Below are 16,497 nucleotides of genomic sequence, written 5' to 3'. Positions count from 1 at the left end.
TCTAGATTTCATTTGTTCATTAGTTGTTAAAGTTAGGTAACATATAATATTTAAAAGTGCTTTTATTTGTTTTCCAAAAAAAAAACAGTATGTTAACAGCCTACGGCCATGCGCTCAACAGCACACTATGTGCTTAACTGTCTGAAGTTGGCTGCACTGGCTGTCACTTTTGACAGTTGGCATATATCTTACTCTTTCTCTTTCTTTTCTTTTTTACCCGAGATTCGGTAGGTTGTGGTGCTTAAAATTGTAATCTTGAAAATTTAAAAACAAATCTTCTACATCCAATAAAAATAATAAACAAAATGTTGAAATCATTTAAACTATTTGTTAGTGCCATAAATATTTCATTGACTAAACCTATTTAAGAATAGAAAAAGACTTCACAAAAAAATGGTCAAAGTGTAAATATTGAACTCTAATAGTGATTGTTTGATGTCTTCCTTTATTCACAGCAATGGGTCGCGTAATTCGTGCACAACGTAAGGGCGCCGGTTCCGTGTTCAAGGCGCACGTCAAGAAGCGCAAGGGAGCCGCCAAGCTCCGTTCGCTGGACTTTGCTGAACGTTCTGGCTACATTCGCGGTGTTGTCAAGGTAAGTTTTTTGATCAAGTCCATAATGTTGCGCATTAATACTAATGACTCAATTCTTTTCGTTTAGGACATCGTCCACGATCCCGGTCGTGGTGCCCCCTTGGCTGTGGTTCACTTCCGTGATCCCTACCGCTACAAGATCCGCAAGGAGCTGTTCATTGCCCCCGAGGGCATGCACACTGGCCAATTCGTGTACTGCGGACGCAAGGCTACCCTCCAGATTGGCAATGTGATGCCATTGAGCCAGATGCCCGAAGGTACCATCATCTGCAATCTGGAAGAGAAAACCGGTGATCGCGGCCGTTTGGCTCGCACATCTGGCAACTACGCCACCGTGATTGCCCACAATCCCGATACCAAGAAGACCCGTGTCAAGCTGCCTTCCGGCGCCAAGAAAGTTGTGCCCTCGGCCAATCGCGCCATGGTCGGCATCGTTGCCGGCGGTGGTCGTATCGACAAGCCAATCCTGAAGGCCGGTCGTGCCTACCACAAGTACAAGGTGAAGCGTAACAGCTGGCCTAAGGTGCGTGGTGTTGCCATGAACCCTGTGGAGCATCCTCACGGTGGTGGTAACCATCAACACATTGGTAAGGCATCGACAGTTAAGCGTGGCACATCCGCTGGTCGCAAGGTCGGTCTCATTGCTGCCCGTCGTACCGGTCGTATTCGTGGTGGCAAGGGGAGACGCCAAGGACAAATAAGCTATACGATGACTGAGTAGAGGAGGAGATTGACATGGAGCTGGTTCCGTCACTGTATTGCGCTGTTTATTGATTTCAAATGCGAAAAATGTACAAGCAACACAATGTCGTAAGCATTTTAATGGATTTTATGGCGGAATAAAAGTTATGTGTAAAAAACAAAAACTAACAGTACCCCCAAATGTCTTTTGAAATGTGTATAAATGAGATTTCGTGTCGCTCGGGGCGATCAGTCAATCCACATGGTTTTAGCGCCCAATTTGTTACCCTTCATGATGACGAAATTGGGCCACCAAGATATAAAATGAAGACCCATTTTGTGTTTTCTCTTTCTGAGTACACTTTGAATACACTTTTCTCACCTTTAACAAGGATCAGGCCAACTAGCAAACGTTTTTCTTCAAAATACGCAAGAACACATTTTTATCTTGTTGCTTGAGATCAACGATTTCCAAAAGGTCAACGGGAGATTGACCATTATGTGGGGGTTGATCAGGGTGAACAATTTAAAAAAAAACAGAGGGCCGGGGCTAACTTCGACCGCGTCGAAATTTGTATACCCTTGCAACTTATTTGATAACTCTTTTCTTACCTATTAGCCATCAATGTGGAAGAACGTTTTATCTAAAAAGGCTTATGTTTGCGAAAGAATGGCCTACAATCGTAGGAAATAACGAAGATATTGATCATAGTCACCCGATCTTTATCGATCTTTAATTTGAAAGCAATCGCGTTAAAAGTAACGAAGTTATTTACAAAAGTCACTGTTTTCGCCCGATCGTTCCTATGGGAGCTATATGGCACAGTGGTTTATAAGCGTAATCAACTCTCTAATATTAAGTTTCACCGTAAAAGCATAGAAAATAACGAAGTTATTGAGAAAAGTCACTGTTCTTGACTTTGGGGTTTGTATGGGAGCTATATGATATAGTGGTCCGATCCGGCTGAATCCGAGATATACAACGCCTGCAGTATATACAAGCCTACGTGCAAAATTTCAGCTCTGTAGCTCTTACGGTCTAGGAGGAGTTTGCGTTGATCCAGACGGACGGACGGACGGACGGACATGGCTAGTTGAACTCGTCTCGTCGTGCTGATCAAGAATATATATACTTTGTATGGTCGGAGATGCTTCGTTCTATGCGTTGCACACTTCTGACCAAAATTAATATACCCTTTTTGCAAGGGTATAAAAAGTTGTAGCCACTGAGAAGATCTGCGTTGCTCTGGACTGGACTGGTTTTTCACAAAACTCCCTTTTTCAACTGGTCAACATGATAACTAATAATATCTATAAACTTAATTAAAGAATGAAATGAAAAAATCAAAGTTTTAACTTTAAAACAAGCACCTAAAAATAAAAGGTGTGTTTCCACTCAAACAAATACTGAAAACTGTTCATTTCGAAATCTGATTTGGAGATGGCTCTGGAAATTTAAAAAAATTCAGTTTTTTTCTGTAGTAGGTAGTGAGCACACGTAAACAATGTATTCAAAAATTATTTCACTTTAGAACAATTTATTTCCTGGTTATACACTTTCAAAATTTTTAGGAGCAGCAAAGATTTCAGAACGAGCGTTACGCATTCTCGACGAAAATTTCTAAAACGATAATGATGGAGGTCCCCCGAAGTTCCCGCCTGGACGATAGTTTCTAAAATGATAATGATGCATACTTCTTAGGTGGCCGCCTTTGAAGTGTGCACGGAATATTCAAGCATGCAGAAGAGCCTCATCTCATCTCCTGCATGTTTGTCTGAACAGCAATCGTGCTTACTGTCCAGGCGTGCTCCTTGACAATGTCGCTATTTGGGCGCACACCAATTTGGATGGGAACCCCTTTGTTCATCCGTCCAACAAGGCGCAGTTCTGAAATCATGATCCCATCCTTCCGATTCACAAAGAAACTTGGCATCAATCACGGCTCATCTCATAGGGTTGCAGCAGTAGCTTTAGCACCGGAAGCAAAGGATGAAGCAACAATAGCTGGTGAAGTCACTCCATGTTGCGATAATCGTTTCGGCCGAGCCAACCGGAACCCTTTTAAAACAATTACAAATTTCTGCACTGTAAGTATTTGTTTTTTTAAGACTTACCAAAACAAAAACTAATTTTACATTTTTCAAGGATCGAAGCCTTTGGTATTCTGTGAATCTGAATCTGAATCTGAAATATACACATGCATATACACTTATTATAAGAAGAACTTTGTTGCCTGATGGCAACAAAATGCAACTTATGTATATTGAAAAACAAATTTAAACAAACCATAAATTAATTTAATTAAACATTCCAAAAACTTTAGTCAGTAATACTATTTAAATTTATAATTTAATATAATTTATTGCCGAAATTAATGTAGACATTTTAGTAAAAATTTTGGTTTGCAACACGAAACCCCAAAGAGAAATGAAAAGAAAGTGAATGTGATGGATAAGTTTGAGTTCGACAAGTAATTTCCATGGAGTGCTTAGATTTGTTCTCGCTTTTTTTTTCCTAGCCAGACTCTGGATACAGTCAAATCCGGCTAAAGCATTCGTCCGGAGTGCGATGACAAAATTAGATGGAAGGGCTGTCGCTTGGTACGTCCAACAAACCGACTTATGGTGACAAGATCTCTGAAATAAAAACAGGATGAAGATTTTCCGATTGACTATGGTTGTGGCCCTTTGAAGGCATTTAAAGCTGTATAGATGTGGACGAGACCCTAACAGTTCTTTTAACTCTACTACCAAACATTGAAAAATTACAGATTATTTAAATTAAGAAAATCGACATCTAATAAATTATATTGCAATATAAATGCCTTTCAATTTGTCTGCGTCTTTTTATGAATTAAACTTCTTGTTTTGATTAAAATATTAATTTGTTTATTTGAAAACCTTTTACAGACATGGCAACCATAAAAAAAGCTTACTACTTTCGGCTAGAGCGTCTGTTAAGCACTTTTGCCATTTTAGCCATTTTTTTTCTCTTTCACACTCATGTCGGGCTAGGAAAAGTGACAGTTTTATAATAATAAAAACATTGAGTGTGAAAGAAAAGAAAAGTCGGTTAAATGGCAACTGCTGGGAGTCGGTAAGACTGGAATTCAATAATAACCTATTTGCTGTCCTGCCATAAGGGTTAACTAATGGATTAATCAATTCCTTCTCTATCTTAATCTCGATTTCTTTCTTATTTCTCGTTAGAGGTTTTAGGATTGACAAAAAGATTTCTTGATATCTCAGCATCTGGTAGGATTACCTTCGGAAGTTGTCTGACCCCCCCCAACACTTTCATAAAGGACAAGATGTTTCTGATTAATCAAAAAAAGTCCTTTCATCTCAGCTGATGTCAGTCGATGTTTATCAATAGGCAAAAGAATCAATTGAATTTACCCGCATCACTAATACTAATGCCAATATTGATACACATATGTACATATGTAGATATAGACTCAAACTGATCAATTGTAGAGACTTTACCCTGTTTACCGAATCTTCAATAGTCATCCTTGTAATACCCCAAATGGGCCACAAATCCCTCAAAGGGAACTCCTTCTTAGGAATGGCGAAGAAAAGAATGAAAGGTAAATATTTATTTTTGAATTTTTTTGTATTTTTCATTTTTAAATTTTGAGATTATATATATAATAATTAGATTTACATTCATTTCTTGTATCATTTTACTTGTTTTATTTTAGAAATAAAGTAAGCATTTATTACTAATTCCATTTTTTTTGTTGTTTTGTTTTGTTTTCTTGAATGGTTTTTTGTTTGAAATTTTTGCATTTGTAGTGCAGAGGGTTTTTCTTTTACTCTTCTTCTTCTTCTTTTATTTTCATCAATAATTTTTTTTTTTTTTTTTTTTTTTTTTTATTTAAAGAACACTATTAAATTTATGGGGGGATTACATAGGTGATTTTTTTTTTTGTTATTTTCTTTTTAATTTTTTTTTCTTTTCATAACACAAAATTAAACAAACAATATTTTAAAGATTTTCTTTTTTTTTTCAATAAAATGTTCAGTTTTCCTCTTCGTTTTTTTGTTTCTTGATTTTGTTTTGCATAGGGGACGAATTTAGATAAAGAGAAAACAACACAAGAGGAAGATATTACAGATATACAGACGATATAGACGCTTAAGCCGATTGTGAACAGATCATGTTTTTTTTCTATATATATATATATATTTAATATGTATTTGTGGGGATAAATATTGGCAGGGTTTTTGTTGTTAAATAAAAAAATGCCTACACATAAGAGTTTGGACAACAAGCAAAACCAAAAAAAAAAAAAAAAATGTTTATTAATTTACTTAATTTGTTTAAATTTCTACTTTTCGTAAATTTGTTTTCGTTTTGTTTTGTTCTCATATTTTATTTGTTTGTTTTTGTTTTTATTTTTTTTCTGTGGTTCTGTATAAAAGTTCAGTAAAAAAATGCAGCTTAACTAGGTTTTCCCTCCAATGATTTCTCTCCAATTTCATTTTAAGCTTGTGATTTTGTTTTCTTTTCAATTTGTTTTTTTTTTTTTATTATTTTAATATTATTATTTGTGTTGCTTTCTTCTATGGTTGTTGGTTTTTTTTTTATTTTTCTGTTTATTTTACATAATATTATTTAATTGTTGTTGGTTTTTGTTTTTTAATATTTTTTTATCACTTAGTTTTTACAATGGCGTTTATTTTTTTTTTTTTTTTTTCATTAAAAATGAGCAGCTTTAGTTGATAAGAGACATTGATTTTTTGTGTCTGTTTTGCACATTTTCATTCTTCTTTCACTTTCTACTTTCTTTCTATGAAAATTCATTTGAAAATGCGCACAAATAAATTCTATCAAGACGATCAATAAAAAAAAGACACACACTAATTATTTATATATATATATATATAAAGAGAGAGAGAGACAGATTGATATATATAATCCGTTTGCTGCTGCTGCTGCTTCAATTTCTTAACTTAAGTTTAACTTGGAAGCAAAGAAAAAAAAAAAAAAAAAATTTAATTTTAATTAAATTGAAAATGAAATTTTTTCTTGTGTTGGATTTTTGTTTGTTTTTGTTTTTTTCTTTCGTTTTTATGTAACTTTCATTATACATATACATCATCATACATCATAAATCATATCGAAAGTATATATATATATATATCAATTGTATTCTTCTCTTTTGCTGTGTGAGTGTGGATGCGGCAAGGTGTATGTGTGTGGGGGGTGTGTGTGTGTATAGAGGGAGGCGGGCACAAAAAACCTCGGCGAGTGAGCTTCAAAAAATTTTCATCTCGTTATCGTTTCTCTAAATTGTTAAATATAATTGGTTTTCTTTTTCGATATATATATTTATATATATCTATCTAAGTGCTTAGCTAAATTGCGGCACTGTTTTTCTTTGTTTTTGTTTTTATTTACTTTGTTTTCTATTAGTGATTGAATTTTCATTTTTTTGTTTTTAGCACATTTACTAATTGAAACGTTGTCGTCGATTGATTTTCTTTTCGAAATTGTTTCCCATCATAAGCACAGAGTTCTCAAGATCGTTGGTGTGGAGGGTGCGTGTATGTGTGTGTAATTTTTGTATAGGATATCATCATTATCTTTTTACTTAAACATTACATTATGCACTTTCAATTTCTTGTTTATTTAAGAAATTTTACATGAGTTTTCTTCCTTTTGTTGTTTTGTTTCTCTATCGATGTGTGTGTGTGTGTGTGTGTATATGTGTGTGTGGATGGGTGTTGGAGGAGGTTGGAGAAGCAGTTGGTAAATCATTTTTACCAATTGGCCATGCCCGGCTTGTTGAGCGTCATAAAGTAGATTTGACACGATGAAGCACCTTTGGCACTGCTGAAGAATACTTTGTCGTTGCGCTCGCAAAGGAATTTCAAGCGTTGCGCCTTCTTGTGCATGAACACACCATCCAAATGGCCGCTCTCAACGGAACGTATCTAAAAGTGTGGGGAGGGGGTATAGAGAAGAGAAATAGAATTAGTATTTTAATCATATTTTCAATTGGATGTACCCCAAACCAAACCAATGTATTTCAAAGTCTGGCTAATCTGCTTTTTTTTATCTCAGCTTTCGGAGTTGGATTTAAAACGATCTTAATGGAAATTCTGAAAAAGATTTCCCCCACTAAAAGATTCCTTCAAACCCATAACTTAATGGACCTCTCGATCGGAAGCCAGCTAACATGCAAGTCTGTCTACCACGTGTTGGACATGCTCAATTGCCATCTCACTCACTTTCAAAATATAATTGACCATATGCTTTACTCTTTCTAATTGAAAACTACATTTCGATCCATTTCATTCTCCAAACCATCAATGATCTCTTACCTCTATTGCTTTATTGCCCCAGCCCATGATTTGTCCAGTGCCAATGTAGGCCACCGAAGTTGGCATTTCGCCCCACTGCAAGATAAGGTAGAATTAGAAGTTTTTCTTTTTTTTTAATTTTTGTGAAATTACAAACCTGTAGCACAATATTCTTAGAAACACGACCCACAGTGTTCACGTAGACGCCTTCGTTGTCATAGCACAAAAGTAATTGCATGCCATTTGAATTTGGAAGCGCCACAATACAATGCGGAATGATTGCACCCTGAGTCTGTATGGGAGATAGATTATTGGATTAGAATTAATCTTCTCAAGATTGTATTTGTTAGAATCGTAACTTACATGCTTAGGAAGATATATATCGTATACTTCAGCTGAATCTAAATCAACCGCATGGAAACCCTCGGCGGAACCATAGATAACTTTCAGTCTCGATTGATCTTCAATTGTGAGATCGACCAAAAGTGGGCGATGTTCCAATTCACCAAAATTCTAGACAAGAAATATATCACAATTAATTGGTGGATGGGGAATGGAAGTGGAAGTGGGAGTGGGGATGATTGATCCTCACCTTAAATGCCATAAATTTGTGATATGGTTTGGGAGCCCATGCATAAATTTCAATAGAGTCTTTTAATGCAATCACTAGGAACTTAATCCTCTCATATTTGACAATCTTAAAATGTACAGCACCTTGCAGATCACCCACATTGATCCAACCATTGCGTCTTTCCACTTGCTGCAGCATAGAACAGAACACAAAAACATATATTAATAATTAGAAAAAACAACTTTCATATTGAACTTACATCGGATAGACCATCGGTGCGTAGAATTTTGGACTTCAACCAGGATAAGTAATAGACGCGCACACGATTCTTTTTACCAGATATGGTAACCAATATATTTTGTCCCTCTAGAACTTCCATTTGTTGGAAACGTCGTCGAGAGATTAGCTGATAAACCTGGACAAAAAAAATTGGGTTTGAATTTTTAAGAAGAGGATTCAGAAGTAGACTCATTTCAATAACTTACTTTGCCTTGACCGGATCGATCGAGGAGCATTAGACCATTCTCTGTGCCAATCAATAAATTGACTCCCCATAGGGCGGCGCATAGGATTTCCGAATTGAAACGTTTCTTATACTTACGTATCTCGGGTGTATCATTGGAAACCTCATGCGATGTGGGTGTAACATTGACATTGACATGGGATTCGCGACGCGTTGGTCCCGAACCGCCGGCACCGAAACCGAAAGTTAAGAAACTTCGCTGTTTCTGTTGCAATGCGTAGGCATGTGGTGGTAGTGGTGCATTGTTGTTGTTGTTGTGGTTGGAGTTGGATGATGATAATAATGATGATGATGATGTTGGCGTTGTCGTCAATTGTAGAATGTTCGCAGAAGAGGAAGAAGCAGATTTATGCAATAAATTAGTAATACTGCTGGATGAACGCGTTTTACTAATCGAATTCTTTGGTGAATTCTGTCGCGAATTCGATGTGGATGTGGATGAGGCCGAGGCCAGCGATATGGTCGATTGTGGTGAATTATTGGTATTAATAATCACACCGGCCAGAACACTGCCGCCGCCCAAACCATGATGATGGTTTGATCCGCCGCCAATGGAACTGCAACTGGAGCTAGTGGCTATAAACGATTTCGATGGCGTGGAATGCACGGATGAGCTAATGGCCGCCTGATACTGTTGGTTGATTGGTTGGTTGTAGTTGTTGTTGTTGTCGGTGTATTGGGTGTGTGTGTGTGTGTGTGTGTGTGTGTGTGCGTCGTGTGTATTTATTTTATATTTGTTTAATATTTTATGTTATATTTTTATTATTTTTTATTTATTGATTGATTCATATTTATATATATATATATATTTATTTTTTATTTTTATTTTTATTTTGTATTCACAAAGAGAGCGAGCGAGAGAGAAAGTGACAGAGAGAGAGAGACAGAGAGATGGAGAGTGGTGGAAAGAAAGAAAGAGAAAGAGAGAGAAAAGAAAAATAGAAAAGTGCAAAAAGAAACGAAAAAATAAAAAAAAAGATTCAATTAGTTTTTAAGATCAAAATCAATATAAACAAAAAAATGAGATTTTTTTTTGCTTTACTTCTATTTACATGCTTTAAGGTGAGGGGGGAAAGGGTCGCTTGGGGGACTCGATCCAGTCGGATCAATAAATATTTATATGTACAGTAAAATAGTGCTTAAACTTAAAAAAAAAAAAAAAAAACAATGGACAATAAATTTAATATTTTAACAAAACAAATTAGAAACGAATTAAATGTTAAAAATACAAATACAAATGTGTTATGTCTTTCCCCAGGAGGCCAAATGGTTCCAAAAACCAAAACAACAAAAACTGAAAAAATTTAATATGATTTTTAAATATTTACATTCTGGACTATTCATTTGACAACTTCTGGAAACAATATTTGGGGCAAGAAGCAAAATTTGATCACAGGATATAGAAAAATGTGTTGACTTGTCTTCTATGTTAGTGATCCATAGATCCTCCATATACAGTCATGGTCAAAAGTATTGGCAACAACTTAAATAAATGTGTTTGTAGTTCAATTGTTTATATTTTTTTTTTAAATATTCTTTGATATTTGTTGACTGCATTTGAAAGGTTACCATAAAAAAACATTACAAAACAGAAACATATCAATTTCAAAAGGACAAAAGTATTCGAAAGGAGAAATTTACTCGAAAATATTCAAACAAAAGATAAAAAATTGAATTTTGTTGGCATGCCTAACGATTTAGTCATCAAGACTTTGTCATCTATAGTTTCGATTTGGTCGAGATTGATTGCTTTTAGATTCCTATCTTATTCCAGTTCATCCGAGTTTTATAACTTCAATTGGAATAAGGTCCATTGAATGGGAGAGATGTGGAAGAAGGTGGGCAATAGTTCAAATTGCCAATACTTTTGTCATAATTGAGGGTGGGTGGGGAGAGATGCGGCAAAAGGAATGATTGCAACTTGACAATCCTTTAAAGTCTCCCACTTCAACTGTGCTTGAGTTCTCACCATTTCAATAGCCTCAGAAATTAGTCTGTCTATTGTTATTTAGGTGGCCAATATTTTAGCAATAGATCAAAGAGGGAAAGTACTAGTCTAGGTCTATACAGTTCCCTTCCTGATTTCCACTAATCCATGAGATCTTAGTGAAAGGAGTAAAGTCTTTTTTTTTTATTAAATCTACAAGTCAAAGTTGATATATAACCCACATCCAAGAGAGAATTTCAAACAATAATGAATGGATATACATATAAAAATGTGTGTGTGTGTGTGTGTTTGGGTGCTTATATTTGTATGTATAAATGTGTTAGTTACAGTGACTTGTCTTCCTTTGTTTGTGGGAAGGAATGTAAAGAGCAAAAGATAATACATATGTATGTAGAATAAGTGGAAATATAGTACACACACAGACAGTAGAAAAAACAATACAAATAATAATAATGATGATGGGAAATTTGTATACACAGAAATTGCAGTTGTTTTTGGGGAAGTTTAGATTTAGATTATTGTATATATAATAGAGAAAAATGATTTTTGATTTGGTTTTCGGTGTGTATGTGTGTGTGTGTGTGAGTGTTTGTGTATGTTTTTCTTTTTTTTTTTACATTGTAAAGGTTTTTGAGATCTTTTCATTTTGATTGGTTGGTGGTTTGGTTGTTCTTGTTGTTGTAGTTGTTGTTGATTTATACTTACTATGGGTAAAGTCTTGATATTGTTTTCGGTTTCTTTTGATTTGTTTGAATTGAATTATTTGAGTTTATAATTGTTGAAATTATTGCAAATATACATAAATATATATATCTTATACATATATATTTGTGTATATATATATATCGTAGTGGCCATCAGCTCAAACGTTGCGGAAAGACAAAGCACAATTATAGGAAGAATGAGATTTGTTTTCTTTTTTCTTTTCTATGTTAAACAATTTGTTTTTTTTTTTTTTTTTTTTTTTGTAATTTACTAATTATTAATTCAATATTATCATGCAGGAGGGGAGGGCACATGCAATTGTTCTGCTTGGTTTATTAATTTTTTTATTTAATTTTTGTAATTGTTCTTTTGATTTGTTTTTCTTCATCATGTATGAACTTTTATTCCACGTCTCAAAGAAATTGTTTATAGTTTCGATTTGATGATTAGTCACAAAATGATATCAACACACATATATAAATATATGTATTTGAATAAAGGGTTAGAAATTTGATTAGAACACAAAGTAAAAAGTAACAAACTAAAGAAAATAAACCCATTTAACGGACTAAATTCGACTTGGCCGTAATTTTTTTCTTCTCTCAAGACATCAGACATAAAATTTGGTTTCAAATCTAACGATTTGAGTTAAATTACTTTATCTAAAATGTCTTTTTTATATATAGTTCTCAATTAGAGTTAAGAAATCTGATATAAAATACTTTGAGAAGTTAGAAAAAAATGAATTCCTTTTAAAGGATCTAAGAAATTATAAGCTTTGTGTGAAGAATATTCAGTCTCAGTGGATAACTGCTTATCGATAATATGAATAATGCAAATCTCAATATGTTTATTCAAGATCGTATCGAATATACCTTTTTTCAACAATGCAATTCTCATTAAGGATAATAAATGAATGAGTTAAAGTTGAATGAATGTTTTGATATTGCATAATGCAGACAAACGACAAAAAAAATTATAATAATATAGTTAAAGTTAAAGACAACAAGAAAAGACACAAAGGGCGACAGACAGAAAAGAGAATAACACAATAATCAAACATGGAACAGCAGGATGTGGAATGGATGGATGGGATGGATTGGGAGTCAGAGTGGCAAAACTCAGTTGAAATTCGATTAAAAACAAGACGAGGAAAACGTGATAAAAGAACAAGTAAACAAACAAACATTGGACAAATGGTCAATGTGGACAAAATGGACAAATGGTAAAGTAAGTAATGGAATAAACATTGAGGAATATATTACTCACCTCCTCACTGGATGATTTATCATGCCGCGGTGGCGTTGCTGGCGATGCCTGACTGAGTAGATCGGGCAGGACGCTGCTGGTACGTGTACCAGGTGTACCAAGGCCGCTGGCATCTGCACCGACTCCGCCGCCGCTGCCTCCGACGCCGCTGACTCCTCCAACGCCGCTGCCGCCGCCGCCACCGCCTCCTCCACGATTCTGTTGATTGAAGGAGAAATGGGCAAACGAAATTGTTTAGAAGTGATAAGTATAGATTGATCATCATCCACGAAATGAAAAAGGCGGATAAGAGTTCAACAAAAACAACAACAAACAATTCGAAATGAAATTATGGGTTATCCAAATAAAAACAACAAAAAAAAAAAATGATAAAACAATAATCATAAATGTAACAGATAAACAGAAGAAACATAAATAAAATGAGTGTAAAAAATATATTGATTTTATTTTTTATGAATGCCAATGAGACACCTGATGGGAATAACTAAGAAACAAAAGAAAACTCCTAAACTATAATTGATTTCCATATACTTTCTACAAGGAGAAGTCTAATTATATAGCCAAGGAATAATATCGGGAATAGGTATAGGTTGGAGAGAGAGAGAGCTGGGAGGAGAGATGTATGTGTATGGGTGTGTGTGTGTGTGTGCTTATATTCTAAAGAAGAAACGGACACAAATTTATTTTAAAACTAACAAATGGCACTTAATTATAATTTTCATACGCCCCGTTGGCCCTTGAGATTCAGTCGCTCAGATGCTCAGCCGCGCAGCAACGGGCAAACGTTGCTCAGTTTTTGTTTTGTAAGATATTTTCATGAAAATATTTGCGCTAACCAAACCAACAACAACAACAATAATAATATTTACATTAAAAGCTTTAAAAACTAATTTTTGAGCAAGAGCAGAAATGAGAAGGTTTAAACAGAGTCAGAGACAGAGATAGATAGAGAAAGATAGAGAAAAGTAGTAGTAGAAGCTAAAGCAACATACATAAGAATAAATATAATTTACCTATATAATCTATCTCTAGATAAGGTTTCCCTAATCTACATATTTCAAAATTAAAACCGTTAAAATTAAAACTATTAAGCATTCTGTCGGTTGTTGGCTTGTCTAATGTTAAGTTAGAGCGCTTTAAGCTGAGCCTTAGAGTTAACAGCTAGCTAAAAAATGTATTTGAAATGAGATGAAACCGTTATATATGTATATATATTAGCTCACAGTTAATATTAACAGAATATTTATATTATATACGAGTAGATAACAGATGCTGTTAACAAAACTGATCTGATAATACCCCCCCCATATGGCTATAACCCTATTGAGAATTGAAATCAGAAAGAGTTTCTAACTAAAGAATCATAAAGTTTTATACTAGATCGGGATTAATGCAGCACCATTCGAAAACCCATTACACATATTATTTATCTCAGACGTTAGTTCTAAACTAGGAAATTCGAAAGAAGAGAATTGTTTTTGTCAAAACTGAACCTGTTCTATTCAACAAATGAAAAAACAATAGTATTTACAGTAGTTCAATTGTAAATGGGTTTAGATTATAGATAGCATCTCATTAGCATTCAAATGGTATTTGTTTTTTGTTATGACTTAATTCTTACAATACATATTATTTATATACCAAAACATGGCCAAAATGAGTTTTTAAAGTGCCTTAGATAGTACCAAATTAGATAGCAAATGTTTTGTATTAGAATTAAAAGGTATAATGTGTTTATGTACATATTATATTGGGGGGTTAGGAATAGAAAGATCATCAATCGATCCGATCGATCTGATAGCATAGAGTATATATGTACATATAATGAGAGACTTATATTCTAGGAAACATGAGAATGTTCATTTTTTATATACATTGTATATTATAATACTGATTATTTTATGAAGGCGTGGGTTCTCTGAATACAAAGAAAAATAATGATAAACGAAATAACGGGAAAAAAAAAAAAAAAAAAAAAAAATTGAAAACATGCTTCAAGCAACAACAAATTAATGATATTATACACATATATAAATACATATATTCTTTTCTTTTCTAGTTTTCTTTTTCTGTTCGATTCTGTTTTTTTTATTTCGCGCAAATGATTCCAGCTGTTCTGTTGTTGGCATTGCTGTTATTTACGAGCTGTTAGTTGTTTATGTTATTAACAGTATGTCAGGCTACAGCGAGTTGTGGGTGGATATGCGTGTGTGGGGGGGTGGGATGTGTAAGTGCATTGGTGTGTGGTGAGTATGGTAAGAGCAAAAGCCAAAATGGTAAATTTGTTTTGGTGTGTGTGTGTTGTTTTTTTGGTTTGGTTTTTTTTTTTCTTTTTCTGAGGGCGTCAAGACAAAACACAATAAATATGTAGCGAGTTTTCATTTAACAGGGTTTTTTTTTTTTTGTTTTTTTTTGCCTTTCTGCTGTTCTGTACGTGCGAGCTGAGAACGTTTACCTGCTGCTGTTGCTGCGGCGGCGGCTGAGGCCATTGCTGCTGCTGCTGCTGCTTCTGTTGCTGTTGCGATTGCTGTTGCTGCTGTTGGGCACGAGCTGCTGCATTATGCAGGACAATGACAGATTCAGTCTTTTCGCGACGCGGACGCCAAAAATCTATTGGCCAACTGGATTTGGTGGGCGTGGCTGTTGCACCCGAACCGGATGCTTTCGCCTTTGTAGATGCTGCTGCTGATGCTGTTCCAGCATCCTTTTTAGCGGTAGCTGCTGCTGCTGCTGTTACTGCCGAACTGTCTGCTCCTGCTGGCGATGGCCTTTTGCTGCTGCTACTACTATTATTTATATTATTGTTATTATTATTATGGTTGTTGTTGTTGTAAGGTATTTCGTACATGGCACCGGTTCTTTGGCCTTGAACCAATGGCGGCTGCTGTGGCACTTTGGATGATCGATTTGCAAAAATGGATGAAGAACTAGCTCCACTACTACCACTTAGTACGGCTGAATGCCTTTTGGTAAGTGGGAAAAAATCAGAATTCTCACGACGAAATCCTCGCACGAAATTCGTTGGCAATTTTGACGTAGAGTCTGTTGGTTCCTGATTCCGTTTTTGTGGTAAGACCCCTGTAAGCCATCCTCCTACTTCTCCTCCTGCTCCGCTTGATTTGGCAGTTGATTCTTTGACAAGATTAAAGGCATTTTCATCTTGATGGGACTTCAATGGATGATATCCTTTGGGCACTGGCCTAGTAATGGCCTCGGCCACACTGGCCCTTTGCAATTTGGTTTCCACCTTCAACGTGCTCTGCTGTGAGCTGCGATTCAAACTCGCTGTGGTAGTTGGACTACTGCCACTGCTGCCGCCACTGCAGCTGCTCGAATTATTCTGATGACTGGCATTTGAATTCTTATTGAAGAATCTATTGATATCCCAGTCGCGTAACAATTTGGCTTCATCGGCGGCTCGTTGCTTTTGTCCAACTCCGAAATTGGCATGCGACGTCGAGGCAGATTTTTGCAAGCGATTTATACCCTGATCTAGTATCTGTTGTCGCAGTTGGAATAGAGGTTGGGTTGGGTCAGAGGTGTTGGTTGGTTGGTGGCGGTGGTAGGTGGTAAAGGGGGAGTTTGGGGCAGTTGTACAGTTTGGTAAGTAGGCAGCGCGCAAGAAAAGAATTTGGTATTTGTTTTTGTTTTGATTTTTTGTGTTAATTTTCATATTTTTTTTTTTTTTGTCTGTTGCATTACTTTAGCTAGGCAAATTAATGTTCCCCACCATAGATAAAAAAAGTAGATTGCTGCAACAGCATGGAAACATTTCTTATGAATTCTCCTCTTGCATTCCTTTTTGTATATATGTATGTATTTACATCATCTTTGTGGCAATGTCTGTGTGTGTATGTGTATGTATGTATATTTATACTTGGGTGTGTTTGTGTA

General features: G+C 35.3%; 2 protein-coding genes and 1 long non-coding RNA gene across 18 annotated transcripts in view; 1 reads left to right on the top strand and 2 right to left on the bottom strand.

Annotated features, from left to right (window-relative positions):
* The first annotated feature begins 206 nt into the window (after positions 1-206).
* RpL8 (ribosomal protein L8) lies at positions 207-1,469 on the top strand. The gene is made up of 3 exons (XM_068286203.1): positions 207-227; positions 456-595; positions 662-1,469. Exons 2-3 carry the CDS (start codon positions 458-460, stop codon positions 1,313-1,315), a joined length of 792 nt encoding a protein of 263 aa, XP_068142304.1. The 5' UTR covers positions 207-227; positions 456-457; the 3' UTR covers positions 1,316-1,469.
* Positions 1,470-2,853: 1,384 nt separating this feature from the next.
* LOC137574307 (uncharacterized) lies at positions 2,854-3,583 on the bottom strand. The gene is made up of 3 exons (XR_011031972.1): positions 3,563-3,583; positions 3,391-3,460; positions 2,854-3,334 (listed from the first exon to the last, which is right to left on the bottom strand). It is a non-coding gene; the product is annotated as an uncharacterized lncRNA (long non-coding RNA).
* Positions 3,584-6,941: 3,358 nt separating this feature from the next.
* The window catches only part of msn (serine/threonine-protein kinase msn), a 38,731-nt gene continuing 29,175 nt past the window's right edge, over positions 6,942-16,497 (bottom strand). For 8 of the 16 annotated variants that reach the window (XM_068286608.1, XM_068286607.1, XM_068286609.1 and 5 more), the window contains 9 exons: positions 15,059-16,102; positions 12,604-12,801; positions 8,644-9,312; positions 8,418-8,573; positions 8,180-8,347; positions 7,951-8,100; positions 7,745-7,879; positions 7,609-7,683; positions 6,942-7,218 (listed from right to left, as the gene is read on the bottom strand). In XM_068286608.1, coding sequence (XP_068142709.1) covers positions 7,045-7,218; positions 7,609-7,683; positions 7,745-7,879; positions 7,951-8,100; positions 8,180-8,347; positions 8,418-8,573; positions 8,644-9,312; positions 12,604-12,801; positions 15,059-16,102 — 2,769 coding nt within the window. In that variant the 3' untranslated portion in view covers positions 6,942-7,044. The remainder of the gene's footprint in view (positions 7,219-7,608; positions 7,684-7,744; positions 7,880-7,950; positions 8,101-8,179; positions 8,348-8,417; positions 8,574-8,643; positions 9,313-12,603; positions 12,802-15,058; positions 16,103-16,497) is intronic. The other 8 variants (XM_068286618.1, XM_068286620.1, XM_068286621.1 and 5 more) reach the window with 4 other exon arrangements.

This window comes from Drosophila tropicalis, unplaced genomic scaffold, assembly GCF_018151085.1.
Source record: "Drosophila tropicalis isolate 14030-0801.00 unplaced genomic scaffold, ASM1815108v1 contig_443, whole genome shotgun sequence".
Taxonomy (NCBI): domain Eukaryota; kingdom Metazoa; phylum Arthropoda; class Insecta; order Diptera; family Drosophilidae; genus Drosophila; species Drosophila tropicalis.
The sequence above is the reverse complement of the archived record's forward strand: the minus strand, read 5'-3'. Positions and strand labels throughout refer to the sequence as shown.

Excerpts from the sequence above, each read along its gene's own strand:
- RpL8 (XM_068286203.1), top strand. The coding sequence starts at position 458 with ATGGGTCGCGTAATTCGTGCACAACGTAAGGGCGCCGGTTCCGTGTTC. Across the intron at positions 596-661 it reads ACATTCGCGGTGTTGTCAAG|GACATCGTCCACGATCCCGG; the intron begins GTAAGTTTTTTG and ends CTTTTCGTTTAG.